General features: G+C 36.2%; 1 protein-coding gene across 3 annotated transcripts in view; it reads left to right on the top strand.

The window, feature by feature from the left end:
* The window catches only part of KITLG (KIT ligand), a 58,421-nt gene extending 52,295 nt beyond the window's left edge, over nt 1-6,126 (top strand). Inside the window, exons 9-11 of one of the 3 annotated variants that reach the window (XR_014316769.1) lie at nt 648-731; nt 1,116-1,364; nt 1,839-6,126. Coding sequence is in view for 2 of the 3 variants with exons in the window: in XM_082751846.1 (XP_082607972.1) it covers nt 648-687 (40 nt within the window). In the remaining variant the exon portion in view is untranslated. The remainder of the gene's footprint in view (nt 1-647; nt 732-1,115; nt 1,365-1,838) is intronic. The other 2 variants (XM_082751846.1, XM_082751845.1) reach the window with 2 other exon arrangements.
* Nucleotides 6,127-14,207: the final 8,081 nt, after the last annotated feature.

Genomic DNA, 14,207 nt, shown 5'->3' with positions numbered 1-14,207 from the left:
CATGCTGCCCATAGTTGAAGGCAGGAATAGAGAAGGTTCTGATCTAGCACTTTTGGTCACTTGTGCTGCAAGTTTCAATGTTTAACAGAAGAAGTGAGTTTAAACTTTCTAGAATCACACATACTTAAAATATTTTTTCTTCATGAACATTCATAGAAAGGAAGACTGCATATTTACCAAGTATATTAGTTGCTCAAAATAACTCATCCTACACCTCATCCTCACAGGTATTAAAACACATGAAATGGAACATGAACCTTCCTTCTAACTTCACAGGAAATACAAAGCATTGCTTTATAGGAGAAAGACAAAAGATGAAAACTGAACAATTAGTTAAGTGCAGGACATTGCCCTAAGAGGAAAATTTCAACAGGTTACATTTTACACATGAAGACTTCTTACATATATGTACATTTTTGCTCCGTCTTCATGAAGAAATTTGGAAAATTCATCTATAAGTAGGAAGAACCTATTAGCAACCATAAGTTTTAATAATTTGGGTTAAATTACAAACATCACTTTTGTTATATGTAAATGTTTTTATTGTAACTAACTGATAAAAACTTCCATTCTAATTCCTTGAAACTGTAGTAATAGTACCTATAGTACTAGCACTGTAGTAACAAAGTACTTATTTTTTATTTCAGGATGTTGCAGCAGAAAGAAAAAGAACATCTACAAGTGTAGCCATTGCTTTTTCTCCCTCAACACTGTTACTGTTTCATGTACTGGTAAGTTTGTATGGTTTAAAGTCCTAACACAAGCTTAACTTTTGTCTGTTGAAAGCAAATAAAACTTATTATTAGTAGGCTTTGTTTGCACCTGAAGGTCTTTAGCTTCTAATCCTGAATCAATAATTTAGGTATTTGGCTGGTAATGTAAATATTACAAAATGAAAAATGACAGAATTTCAAAATTCAGCTACTGCTTCTCTTTTGGTTTTGACAGACAATACAGAGAATTCTTCTTCTACAGCTGTTTCAAAGCAGCATGACCTAAAAAACAAAATCCTTAAAATAGCAGGATAGAGCTGAGCTTCTTTCAGTTGTTTACACGACACAGTTTGCGGTCTCCATAGCCTTATCAGATCCATCATTCTTGTGTTTGTGTATCAGAGTGAGCAGCGAACACAAGTGAGCTTTCTCAGTCCCAGCAGTCCTCTACATATAGGAGCACGTCTCTGGCAAGGGGCTTCTTCTGCAGGACTAGGGCTTTACTTAGCCTGTGGATGGCCTCTCCAGCAAAGGTCTGGAAGATTCAGGCAGTGCTGAATGGTTTATTTTATGTCAGAGTGGAAGGAGCAAGCATCAGAGTACAACTGGCTGTCCAGGCTTTCCAGTGTACCCAGCAGCGGGCACTCTCAGGTCTGTTCCAAACTGTTTGTAGTTATCTTCATAGCCACTTTCAGTCTCCCTAGCTAATTTATTCTAACATCTGCTCACTAAAAAGGGAAATCATCACTGCATTGAACCAGTCACTTATTTTTCAAAAAATGGTAAGTTCATTTGATATTGTGTTGTCCAGAACACTTTAAAGCCCTGCACAAATGTAATAGTTCTGTAAAACCATGAAAGTTATCTTATCACTGTCAACTAGATATTAATGGCTTTTGCTGGTAAGTGTGTTCTTGGACAGGAGTTGGCATGAAATTGAAAATACATCTCATTAACAATATTTTTTGTTTCTGAATAAATGAATGCCATGCAAGTGTCTTGGAATATATCTATTTCCATAATTATAAGAAAAAATGTCTGTGTTATATATCTGTGAAAAGCTCTACTGTTTGGCAATACAGAGATACCAATCAGCAAAATTGTAATTTCCATTTTTCTCTTTAGGCAGGTAACAGTTACATGTTCGCTTCATAAATGAAGCAGCTTTAAGCACATTCATATTCCTTCTGGAGTGACAGACTGAGTCTGCATCTGTTGTTGCTGCCCATGACTCCATAGACATGACATAGTATGAGGACAATTTGTGTTTCTTACTGTGAAACCAACACTGAATTGAACAACGACAAGAAGAGTGTGCACTTAGCAGGACTGTATCTTATGTGAATATCTACCTTACGTTGCATTTGGGGATTTTAAATTGCATTAATACTTGCAGCTGACTCTGGCAAACAAAGTACATGTCCTGAAAAAAATGCATCTTTCAAATGCCTCCAACTATCTGTAATCACTGAAAGTCATAAATACCTTCGCATCCTTAATTTAAGTTCTGTGTCCTCTACCTTACCTTGGTGTCTTCAAATGGAGTTCTCCGAACTGACAGAAAACACAGAAATGGATACAGATAACATACTCTTCAATACTGTATATAAAACTTGAAAGTAAAGTCATGCCATGGACCAGTGTAGTAGCCTTTTACTTATAAGGAACTGGGTTTATGCCTGGCAAAGGTCATGTGTACAGAAACATGTGGTCTCTGTTGGATGCCAGGTGGTTGTATGCCTGCCCCAGAAAGCCTCAAGAATTCATCAGATTTGGCGGTGTCTGCTCAGAAGAAGCAAATACTGGATGAAGACAAAGTAAACAGGAGGTGATAATACATCATTGAGCTTTGAACCATTAGGAGTAACTGCTGGATACATGAACACTGGTGAAATTTCCAGCCATGCCAAGGGAAGAGAAAGTAAAGAGTCTGAACTGCGTTCAAACATCAGAATAAAGACAAACCTATGAAATGCATTTTAAATGCTGAAGATGCATGCCATTAATATCTTGTTTTTAAATGTATAGCATAGAAAATCTGAAAGATCCTGAGAATGTATTTAGCTTTTACTTACATCAGCTGTAATTAACATTTGCATTGTTTTTTGAATGATTATTAAGCTGATTAATATCCTGGCATTCTCCACTCTTAAGGTTAATTCTCCCTAAAATAAAAGGGAAAGGCTTTATTTCTCACTTGTCTTCTATATCTATTGCTGCTATAGCATCCATGGAATCTGTACAGGATTGATGTACACATATGCATTTTCAAGTAAATCCTAAAATTACAATGGTAAAATTTACCAGTGCAGTTGTGCATATTTTTATCCTGGCTCTTTCCAGATAATGGATATGAATCATTTATCTGTATTTGGGGTTTCAGTTTAGAAGATAAGGGCAACTCACTTCAAATTGTCAAGGTCAATAAGAGTTTTAGTTTGAGTTACTTGAAAAAACTCTAAAAAACAAAAGAAAAAAAAAAAACACAGCTCATTTCACAGAAAGTTGTAATTCTCTTTAAAGTATACTGTAACTTAACTGTAGATTCATAAAATATCCTGAGCTAGAAAGGACCCTGTAGAATCATCAAGTCCTGATTTTACACAGGGAAACCTAAGAGTTAAACCATATCTAAGAGCATTGTCCAAATGCTGCTTGTACACGGACTTAATTTTTAAAGAATTCTTGTGGAATTTTTAATCATCTGCTAAATTTCCTGAGAACCATGCATAAAAAGTGTATAACCTACATATAATATGTATGTGTTTGCACAAATGTATTATTAGTAAAATTGATTTGGCTTTCATATCCACCAAAAGAAAAAAATTAACTCAGATGTTTGATGTGTGCATGTAGACACCCTGAATGGCATTTTTACTGAGATCAATGGTGAAATTTCTCTTGAATTCACTGATACCAAGGTATGATCATATGGATCATTTTTTATTGCCATGTGGATCTTTACCATTTATACAAAGGCCTTTTTGCCCTGACTGAGTGTCAGAAAAGTGCCCTCCAGTCCTGCTCAACTGATACAAATTAACACAGTTCCATTAATGTTAACAGAGCTTTGGAGTTTGCATCATCTCAGGAACTTCTGTTCTAAAGAAGCTCAGTATGAGAATTAGGCCTTCATTTTTATTCAAAAGATGCTGGAGCACTCACCATTCAAAAAGAAATAATTGTGAGAAGGTTTGCCCACCACTTCTACAAAACGAGCACATTTCAAATTTTAGCTCTGCAAAAATCAGTCAGAATTATCCATTAGCAGTTCAGTCTCATTTGAAAATGTGTAGTTATTTACTCACTAGACCTCTAAACTTATTTAAGATTTACCTTGAAAGAAATGTCAGCATGACCTAATTGATGGTAAGGGGGAGAATAACTTCAGATAGGTTTTGAAAGAAGTGAAAATTATCCATATCAAGTGGAAGCAATTATCCTTACACATTTTACCAAAAAACTTCAATATTTCATGTTGCTATACTATACATTCTCAAAGCAAGTTTATACATTTGACGTTTTACAGTATTTTTCAATGATTCGTTTAAAAAAAAAAAAAAAAAAAAAAAAAAAAAAAGGTATTTATTAATGTTACTTGTTTATAAGAATGTTAGTTTTCCTAAATACATATTTTCCAGCAAATCAAAAACACAGTTACATTGCACATTGGGTGCCTTAAATTATAGTTTGACATTCAAAATGTGTGATGTTTTAGACTCCTTAATATACATTCTACCTGTTCAATAGTAAAATACAAAATATCAGCTTTAAATTGAAACATACATTAAACCCAGATAGACAGTAGCAAAACATTCATGTTCTAAGAGTAACATCTTAAAATAGTAGTTATGTCACTTTTAGATAATGTCATGTACTTTAATCTCTGCTGCAGATCAAGGCAAATTTAAGGCTACGTGTGAAGTGAAAGAAAGTTCATGTATATATCTTCCAACTTGACATCACAACCTGTTTTTATTTTGTACATACACTGAACATAGTACAACATAGACTAGCAAAACTGTTGTTAGAGCTCATGTTTTCCCTGTTCTTCCTACCCACTTTTGAGAGATTTGTACAAAATATTAGGTGGTCTCAGTCATTTTGCAAGGTAGAAGGACAGTTCTAGACATTTGTAAAGACAATGGATGTCATGGCACTTGAAAATGTGAGCATGAAATTATTTGAATGCTTCTGTGCCCATTTTGTCTACCCATCAAGGAGGCTCTTACTTCAGATGTAGTTAAATTTTGAAAAACTACTGACTTATGAGTCATCTTTGAAATCAGTGGAAGTAGGATGAGTTACTATTCTGTGGGAATAGTAGCGGCAGAAATAGTCCCTTAGTTGCTTCTTTATCCAGCTGTAACCTATCTGACTTCTGAAGAGTGATCAGTTCTTTGATCTTGTTTTTGGGTAGACATAGCCTGTGCATTATTAACTCAGTTAGAAATTTATGCCCTTTCTCTTAAAATGAAGTTGGGGAGAAGTGAGTGTTGTATTTTTTTTTTTTTCTATGAAAGTTAAAAGTTTGGGTTTCAGATATCTGTGGTTTTGTGAGAAATTAAATTTTTTAGATTTCATTTGGAGTAGTTGAACTTTGCATGCAGTTAATAGTGGCCTTGTGAGAATAAAAAGCAGATAGTGATATACTGAGTAACTCAATGTGCTATTTTAGATGTGTGTTTACTTGAATAAATTAATGGTACTTATTTCATCACAAGGTCATTGTATAAGTAACTTTATGAACAACTAATGTGCTATACTCTGGAGTATGTGTACAACCTGCACAGTTTTTAGATTCTGGTCTTCACCAGCTCTGTTTTCTCTGTTGCTCTCTCTTTGTAATACACTGAAACTGTTCAGTACACATAGTACAACTATTAAATTGAAAAGCTAACCTTACATATAAAATACAGATATTTTGAGTTAGATTTACATTTAAGAATTATCCAAGATTCTTCTGTTCAGGAATCTGATTCAACTGTCTATTGAATGCAGATCTACAATAATGGTGGCATGTTGCTATTATGTTATCAAAGTGATGGAACGCGGAAACTTCAGACTCTTTAGTGATAGAGACACAGATGTTTGCTGGTTGTATCATGGGCAAATTCATTTATTTTGATGTAAATGTCAGCACAGTCTTGCATAGTTATATTCTGACTGATGGTAATCAACAAAATTTATATAATGTGATGTGTGTATATATGTGTCCTCTTAAAGACAGATGTTTTCCCTGATCCTTTTTTATACCAGTTCAAATTTGGAATTTACATTATATACATATACTTTATTGTTCTAAATAAAGATATAACGCACTGCCAAATACTGAGTATATTACTTTGTGTCAGTATTGTTTAAAACATTTTTAAAGTCCTGCCTTCTCCTTGTAGAATTTTCTGCCATAATATATGCTACTACACACAGAATCTTCCATAATACATTTCATTTCTTAATCATGCATTTTAATGTTTTGTGCCATTAAAGCATATGTCCTCATTATGAGCCTCCAGTTCCAATCTACAGTGTATCTTTGATTATGCAAAGTATTCCAACTTCAGAATTGAAAGTTTCTTGTAGCTCCTTAATGAGCTTAATTTTTTTTTTTTTTTTTTTTTTTTTTGTGTGTGCCTGCTTTAGGCAACCTTTTTCATCCCATTCTTACTATTAGCCAAATACTAGGATTTTGATATAATTTACCTCTAAAAATTCTGAGTGTTGTTGATGCACTTCTTTTGCAGTAAGTTGCATTTAAGAACTCAGCTTTTTTAGCTGTGATCAGAGTTTATCCCATAAGGATGGCATCCTGTCTTTCAGGTTTCAGCAATTTGTTCTGTCTTTTCAGTAAAAAGCCCAGGACAAGGGGTGGGAATAAGAAGAAATACTGAGCTGCTCAGGGAGCTCTGGCGCCTCTCCCCTCCTGAGAATGAAGGAAATTACTCCAGCCTAAGAGGGAGATATAAACCTGCTGAGGCTTTCAACCTGCTTCTAAAAGAGACGTGATGAGCTTAGAAAGAGAAGCAAAGCTGTGGGAAGCTTACGAATAGGAGTGAGGTACAGAAAGGACTGATGAGATGGAGCAGAGAGCAGGGCAAATGGGCTGGGAAACAGCAGAACAGGACTTGGGGGTGGCAGAATTTAGAATATGGATGAGAACAAGAGCTGTGGTTGCTTCTCTGGGTACAGAAAAAAGGGCAGAACTGATGAAGAAGGGATGGGAGTACCTCTTCTGTGAGGAAAGGCTGAGAGAGATGAGACTGTTCAGCCTGAAAATGAGAAGGCTTGGGTGAATCTCATCAATGTTTATATATACTGGAAAGAAAGGTACAAAGAGGACAGAGCCTGGCTCTTTTTAGTGCCCAGTGACGAGGCAAGAGGCAATGAGCACATAGTGGAATGCAAGAGGTTCTGTCTGAAGATCAGAAAGCACTTTACTATGGGGTAATGGAGCACTGGCACAGGCTGCCCACAAAGATTGTAGAGATCTTCAGAAGATGTCTGGACATGGTCCTGGACCCTGCTTGAGCAGGGGAGTTGGACCATGACACCTCCAGAGGTCCCATCCAACCACAGCTATTCTGTGACTCTGTGATTCTGCGATGGGCTTGAAGGAGGCCACAGAGCAGCAGGGCTCTGAGATATGGTGTATCAGAAGTCATAACTTAAGGAGCAACAGTGGTGGCATGGGTGGGTTGGAGGTACAATGAGCACTAGATTCAGGTAGAGCTAAAAGAGAACCAAGTACCTGCAGAGTTTGGAGACTACCATACTTTATGTTGAAAACAGCATTAATATAATATAAAGGAGAGAAACTTGGCCTGGAAGTTTGGGAAGGCAGGATTAACAGCAGGTTATGTGGCAATGAGATGTGAGAGTTCTCAGCTAACAAAACAACTCTCACTGATGTCAGGATCATGGTAATTGTAATGTACACAGATGGGGAAATGGATAATAATTAAATACTGAGAAAGCAGACATAACCTCAGCCAAAGAGACACCAACATAATGTTTTTGGTAGTCTGACTTAAGATTTTTTGATGCCTTATGCATGTTTATGACTAACTACTGTCCACCACCTCTTAATCTGAACTCCGAAGAGTTAAATGCGCTAAAGGATCGAGGGAAATATTTACCCTTAGTTTTCCAATTTCAGTGTCTCCAAAGCAATGAATATAAGCATTTTGTTTAGTGGATGAAAACAAATGAAATCTTTATCCAAGGCATGGAAAACATTAATAATAGCATTTTCCTACTTCTGTCAATCAGAAAAAAAAATACTTATTATAATAACCTACTGTTCTTCAGTAGAAGTACATTTAAATGACTTAACACTTCTGTGAAATTACAGTACTTTTCATCAGCTGGATATATGCCCAGTGACTCCAGTATAATTTTATTCCATATTAACTAATGCATTACTACATTTTTAGCACAAAGTTTCTGAATGTTAAAACATAAGCATTTTCTAATGTAATACTACATTAACAACTTACAGATCCTTTTTAATGCTCTCATGTAGCCATTGGTGTTAACTTTTCTTCCAAAGTTCAAACTTTCTAAAAGGGATTAAGTTTCCCAATAACCACACTGAAGCATGTGCTAACACAATCAAGTTTCGTGTTGGTATATGCTTAAAGGGAATTTTTATGTGATACTGCACAATAGAAAACAAGGCAAAATTAAAGCAGACTGCCAAAATCATGAAGAGTGAGGGAATGGAAGTTTATCCCTCTTTTTCCTCCATCATATCCTGAGGAAAGTTTATTTCAACACATAACAGGAGAAATCCCTAATGCAATTATAGTTCCCTTGACTTGTGGCCCTTTCTGCATGATCCCATGATAAGCAAGCAGGAACTAAAATACAGATTAGACTTGTTTTCCAGGCAGACATGATCCCTGGGCTTCTGGCCAGTCACAAAATACAGGGACAATTTTCATTCTCTTTTGGCAATGAAGATATTTTCTTGAGCTCATGGAAAAATATTCAGCCGAGATCACAAAAGCCTCTTTGTTTGTCACCAGTTCTGCTGTGCAAGATAACAGCATGATAGTAAAATTGGCCCAATTAGAGTAAAGAAGCTGCAGAGCAGAATGTATAGCTTTTGTCAGTTTAAGTGACTACCCCAAGTGACAAAATGTCATCTTAGAAATTTCACCTTGTCATCTCTTACATTGTGATTGATGATTATTAGGACCCCACAGGTTATTTTATCTGTCATGTTCTTAAAGTTAAATATTTTAGACCTTCCTTTTTCTCAGCAATGCTGTCATCATTAACAAAACACAGAACAGCCTTCACCTTCAGAAATGACAAAATGGGGATGTGTCTCAAAACCAATTAATAGCATCAGTGAAGGGAGAGATATAGCATTTAAATCTTTTGAATTGCATTCCTGGATATAATGCAATGAGTTCCTTTGGGCAATTACTCCTTTGCAAGAAACTGAGAAAAAAAGTATCCTATAGACACTGCAGTAGTGCTTGGCAGTTTGTTATTGTTTGATAATATTCTAGAACAATCCTATTACCTTAGCCTTGTATTTTCTTGATTTTGTTCTAAATGTTTTAACCTTTGCATCAAAAAAAAAAAAAAAAAACCACTTGTGAAAATAAATAGTACTGTTACAAGCTGCAACTGGGTATTTATTACACTTCAAATAGAATTGCTGATACAGAGCAACACTTTCAGTAAGCATACTAATGTACCTATAATGTGGTGCATACATGTGTGTGGGATGGAGGGGTGTTGAGGGGAAGGAGGAGGCAGTGTTTGGATTCAGCAAACTTTACAGGTAACTACCATGAACTTCAGTCATATACCCTGGAGGAAGGCTGCATGTAACAGAATCTCTTCAGAAATCCAGTTCTTGGCAAGAGCAAGCCTCAGGATTGCCAAATCCCATGCACTGATGAAAAGGCTCCGTAGGTGCCCCACCCTGAGTTGGGCTCTTTAGCCATCTGCAGCTCAGCACCATTACCTCTCTGTGACTGCACGTGCCAGAACCACATGTACCTACCATGTCCCTGGGGGCACCTAAAATGAATTAATCTGTATCTCCATGTAGGCCACCAAGTTTATCACCGAGATTCAAAATCTGTCTCTTAGTTGCATGACTCAAATGGACTTTCTGCATTTCAGCATGAACAATACCTAAAAATTCCCTGAACCTCAGGTTTCCTTCCTTGCGTGCATATATCTTGTACATCCTGCAGCTATCCTGAATCTACTTCAGCCTTCTTTTGAGTCATATTCTTCAATTAAAACTTCATGCAGCCCAGTTGAGCTTAGAGGCCTTGCTAAGCTCTTTTATGTAGGTAGTAAATGCTTGAGTTACCGTTTAGGAAGGAAAAGCTTCAAACTGTTTACATAAAGATTAGACTTCTGAAATTGTCCCAGATAGCTTAATCTCAAAAGTTGTTATCTTTGTAACTTGGAAGAAGTGTGAGGTCACCATGACAACCAGAAGTGGACATGGCACAGCTATAACTGGGGCACTGGTAGTCTGACCGCAAGGCATACTGAACAGTTATACACAGGCTGACTGTGAGCACAGAAACCCACTGCAAATGTATCCTCAGAGGGGTAAAAAAAAAAAAAAAAAAAAAAAAAAAAAGTCATAAAGTCATGCTGCATAGGTATTTAACCCTGTTTTCTCCTAAACGTGCCTGCCTATGAGATTTAAGATAGCAACAGCTGGTCAAGTTAATCATCTGCTTGTTTTTGTAACCAGTTCTCTTAGAGTTCTCTAGAGTTCCTATTGATAAAACTGCCTGAAGAGACTGCCTGAAGTTTAACCTTGTGGTGAATCTCTCACTGGTCTTGGTCAGACTGATCATAGCCTCCACTCATTTTGTTGGGCTTCATCTTGCTGAATTCCCACCACCTCCTGTAATGTCACTTCTCCAGGTCTACTCAACCCCATGTGATCCCCATCCCTTACCTCCATGTCCATTACCTAGCCTCTTTGTGCTAAGGCTGAGGAGCAGTGTGTGTATCCTGAACCAAAACATGCAGCACACCTGACCCAGCAGCACACATGCCTTCTTATGACCATCTAGTAGCTAGATTTGTGTGCCCCAGCTAGTCATACACTAAGAGGGACACCAATGGCCTTGGAGGACATGCTAAGTGGTGCCCATCTTCAGCTTCCCTGGGCTATGGTCCCAGAATGCTTGCACTGTATTTTGCACAGCAACCCTGATCCAAAGAGGGAGAGAAGAGCGTGGCCTTGCTCCCATCCTCGTAAGTAGGAATTTGAAAAGTAATTTTAATTTCACTTTAATGATGGCAAACAATTTAATGATTAATCTATTGAGTGAGAGGAGGACTTAGCCGCATCCTCCGTGTGTGTGGTGATGGGAAGCCTTATCTTCCCTTATGGAGGCAAGGCAGGGATTGTACAGTATGGAGCTGGTCCCTTCAAGCTTGGAAGGTGGAGCAGGTAAACTGCAGGTGACCCACAGCAAGGTGGAGTATGCTGTGGTGCCCTGGCAAAGAAGGGATTGCTCAGCCCCCTGAATCCTCCTGTGCAGAACACATCAGCCCTCAGCCTATATGCCCCTCCTGATGGTTGAACTGGCCCACTAAATTAATCTGTGTTTTTTAGGTACTCTATCTCCTAAGAAGGAAAAACAGTACAAAATTACATCAGTCAGACATATTTATTTCTGGGTCCTGGAATTCTATATTTCTTTGAAGGACATAAAAATAAAAATAAAAAAAAAAAAAAAAAGAGGATAAAATTGAAAAAAATATATATATATTTATTCAGATTAACTAGTTCATTACATGAAACTCTTACATTTAAATGATAAAATTTCACACAGGAATTCCTGAATTTAATCTGAACATTTATAGTGGACCTTGTGCATTGCAAATATCCATCTAATCTGAACTGAAAGAGATATGAAAGCAAATTTACCATGCAGTAAACTATTGATAGTTTTATCTAATATTATTTTTTTAAATTAATCTAATTTCCACATCAAACTCTCCTGTGAGGTTTGTAAAGTAATAACAGTGCTCTAATAAGGGCAGAGTTCAACTGCAGGAGACAGAGGCAGCTATCATACAGTTCTGGCAATTAAATAAAGCATTTGAAATATCAGAACATGCCATCTACTTGATGTTACATCTCTTAGAAAAGTAGAAATCTGTTTGAAGAGGAAGCAGCAAAACAAGAAAACACAAGTTGTTCTTTGAAGAGCATATGATATCCTTTATAATATTTTTTCACTTAATCTGATCACAACCATTTTACTGTCCTTAAATAGTTCTCTGCTCTATCAGTACGATATTTAACTTGCTTTCAAAGCTACCAAATACATTTCTGAACTGAACTCCATTCGTGACTTCATTAATTGTTTCCAGTCTCATTACAAGTTTCTTTCTGTTTCAGCACATGTTTTGGAACTTTGCATTTCTGGAAACCAACCAAAGCTACAGTTCTAGTAAAATAAATAAATAAATAAATAATAACTGCAGAGAACTCTCTAGAGGTTGTGTGCTACAGTTTCCCACCATTTATTACAAATTCTTTGCCTGAGGTTGCTGCTTTTGGAGCAAAGCTGGCAGAACAGCTCAGGTGAGAATTTCTCACTGGATGAGATATAAAATCACCAGATCAATGTGAAACATTTAAAAATACTCATGTTTAATGAAATGAAGATGAGGTAGGTGAAACAGCCCTCCAAGAACTGAGGACCTCTCTCATCATATGTTCTGCCATCTTGAGAGTGAGATGCTACCTCCAGCAAAGGACTAATAACATACACCTTAATATGTGAAAAATCACTTTGTAGCCTATTTCAATCATCTGACTGCAGTTTGCTATTAAGAAGAATCAAGAAAACATGCCAACGGAATGAGCTGGCAAATCACCCATCCAAAGAACAAGCATCTTGACTGAGCATTGCAACACAAAAGTTGATACTTGGTCATACCATATGATCTCCACAAACATCAAAGCATAAGCTCCAGTTCTGAAGTTATTCCCTAGAAACTAGATTTACGATAATTAGTAAGATGGAACACTCCCTTCTTGCTTAATTTCCAGTTATTCGAGGCATATTTTGTTCCTCAGTCATTCCAGGCAATGTTTCTCAGTGATAGTCAGGACCTCAGAGCACTAGTGGGGCAAATATAACCAAATCCACTGGGTGCTGCTGCTGGAAACAGAAATGAAATAGAAAAAAGTTTTGAACTGTTTTGAAGTGTTCTTTCTAAAAGAGTTACTTTTCTAGGCTCCTAAAAGCTTCTGAGTAATTTTTTTTTCTCTCTCTCTCTCTTTTTTTTTTTTTTAATCCAAGTGCAGAATTTATTTCCAACTGTAACCTTGAGGAAAACTTTTTTTTTTTTTTTTTTTTTTTTTTTTTTTTAACCCTAGGAGAATAACATAAACTACACTTTATTTGGCCATTGGGTGTAATCACTTTACAATATACAAAATTGATTAGTGTCTACAATTTTTTTTTCCTTTTAGAGTTCATTCAAGCATGTTATCTACATTGTTTATTCCAAGGAGAGTATCGTAACATCCTTTAAAAAAAATTAAAAAAAAAATAAATTGAAACTTCCCAATCTTTTGCAATCTTTTTCTCTTACGCTTAAGTCACTTCTGGTTGTTTCTCCACACAAGTTGTCTGACCTTTCATGCCTACCTCTAAAAATAACAAATTGGAACATTTCATCAAATGTAAGATTTACAAAAATAACAAGGTGTTTTCAGGAAAAAAAACAAACAAACAAACAAAAAAAAAACAGCAACAAACAACTGTATATATATATATTATTTTTATATTTATATATATATATATATTATTTTTTTTCGAAGACCTTGTATTTAATCTTATTTGGATCTATTTCAGGTTTAACATGTTAATGTGTGCCCAGAAAAATCTCACTCTATTAAGTAGATATCACGAGAAAGATACAAAAAATGAATAAACTTCAGAGTTTTCAGGTATTTCAGGTTCTGAGAGATCAATAGCTTTTTTCCCTCTAATTCCAAATATGTTTGTATGTACGTATGTATGTATTTATTTCTTAGCTAGGAAGTCACTGTCAGCCTCAGCAGCCACACAGAGGTTTATCCAAACATTGAATAGCTGACCTGCTACTGAAGTTTTCTTTTAAGAAGTCATCATACGTATTGAACAGAAATGTTCACCACACTTTTTCCTTCTTAGGTTTTCTGAAAAAATGGTAGTTGAATCTGAATTCAAAATACAAGCATTTTTCAACCGTGTAGCATTTCACTAAAGAAGAAAATTCCAGCTCTGTCTGTGAGGGAAGTTTGTCTACATGGCATTGCTCCAGAATAGCTATTCCTGACTAAATTCAGGAATGGACCTTCTAAACCTAAGCTAATGTTGTCTACTTCCACAGAAGTTAACTCATTTTGAAAGGAATTAAATTAGTTGGGTACAAACAATCTTATTTTTAATTAGGATGTTCAACAGTAAGTAAAAAATAACTGCATAATAGAGA

Source organism: Aythya marila (genome assembly GCF_965140915.1).
Source record: "Aythya marila genome assembly, chromosome: 1".
NCBI lineage: Eukaryota > Metazoa > Chordata > Aves > Anseriformes > Anatidae > Aythya > Aythya marila.
Note: the sequence above shows the minus strand (reverse complement) of the source record. Positions and strands in the feature narration are given on the sequence as shown.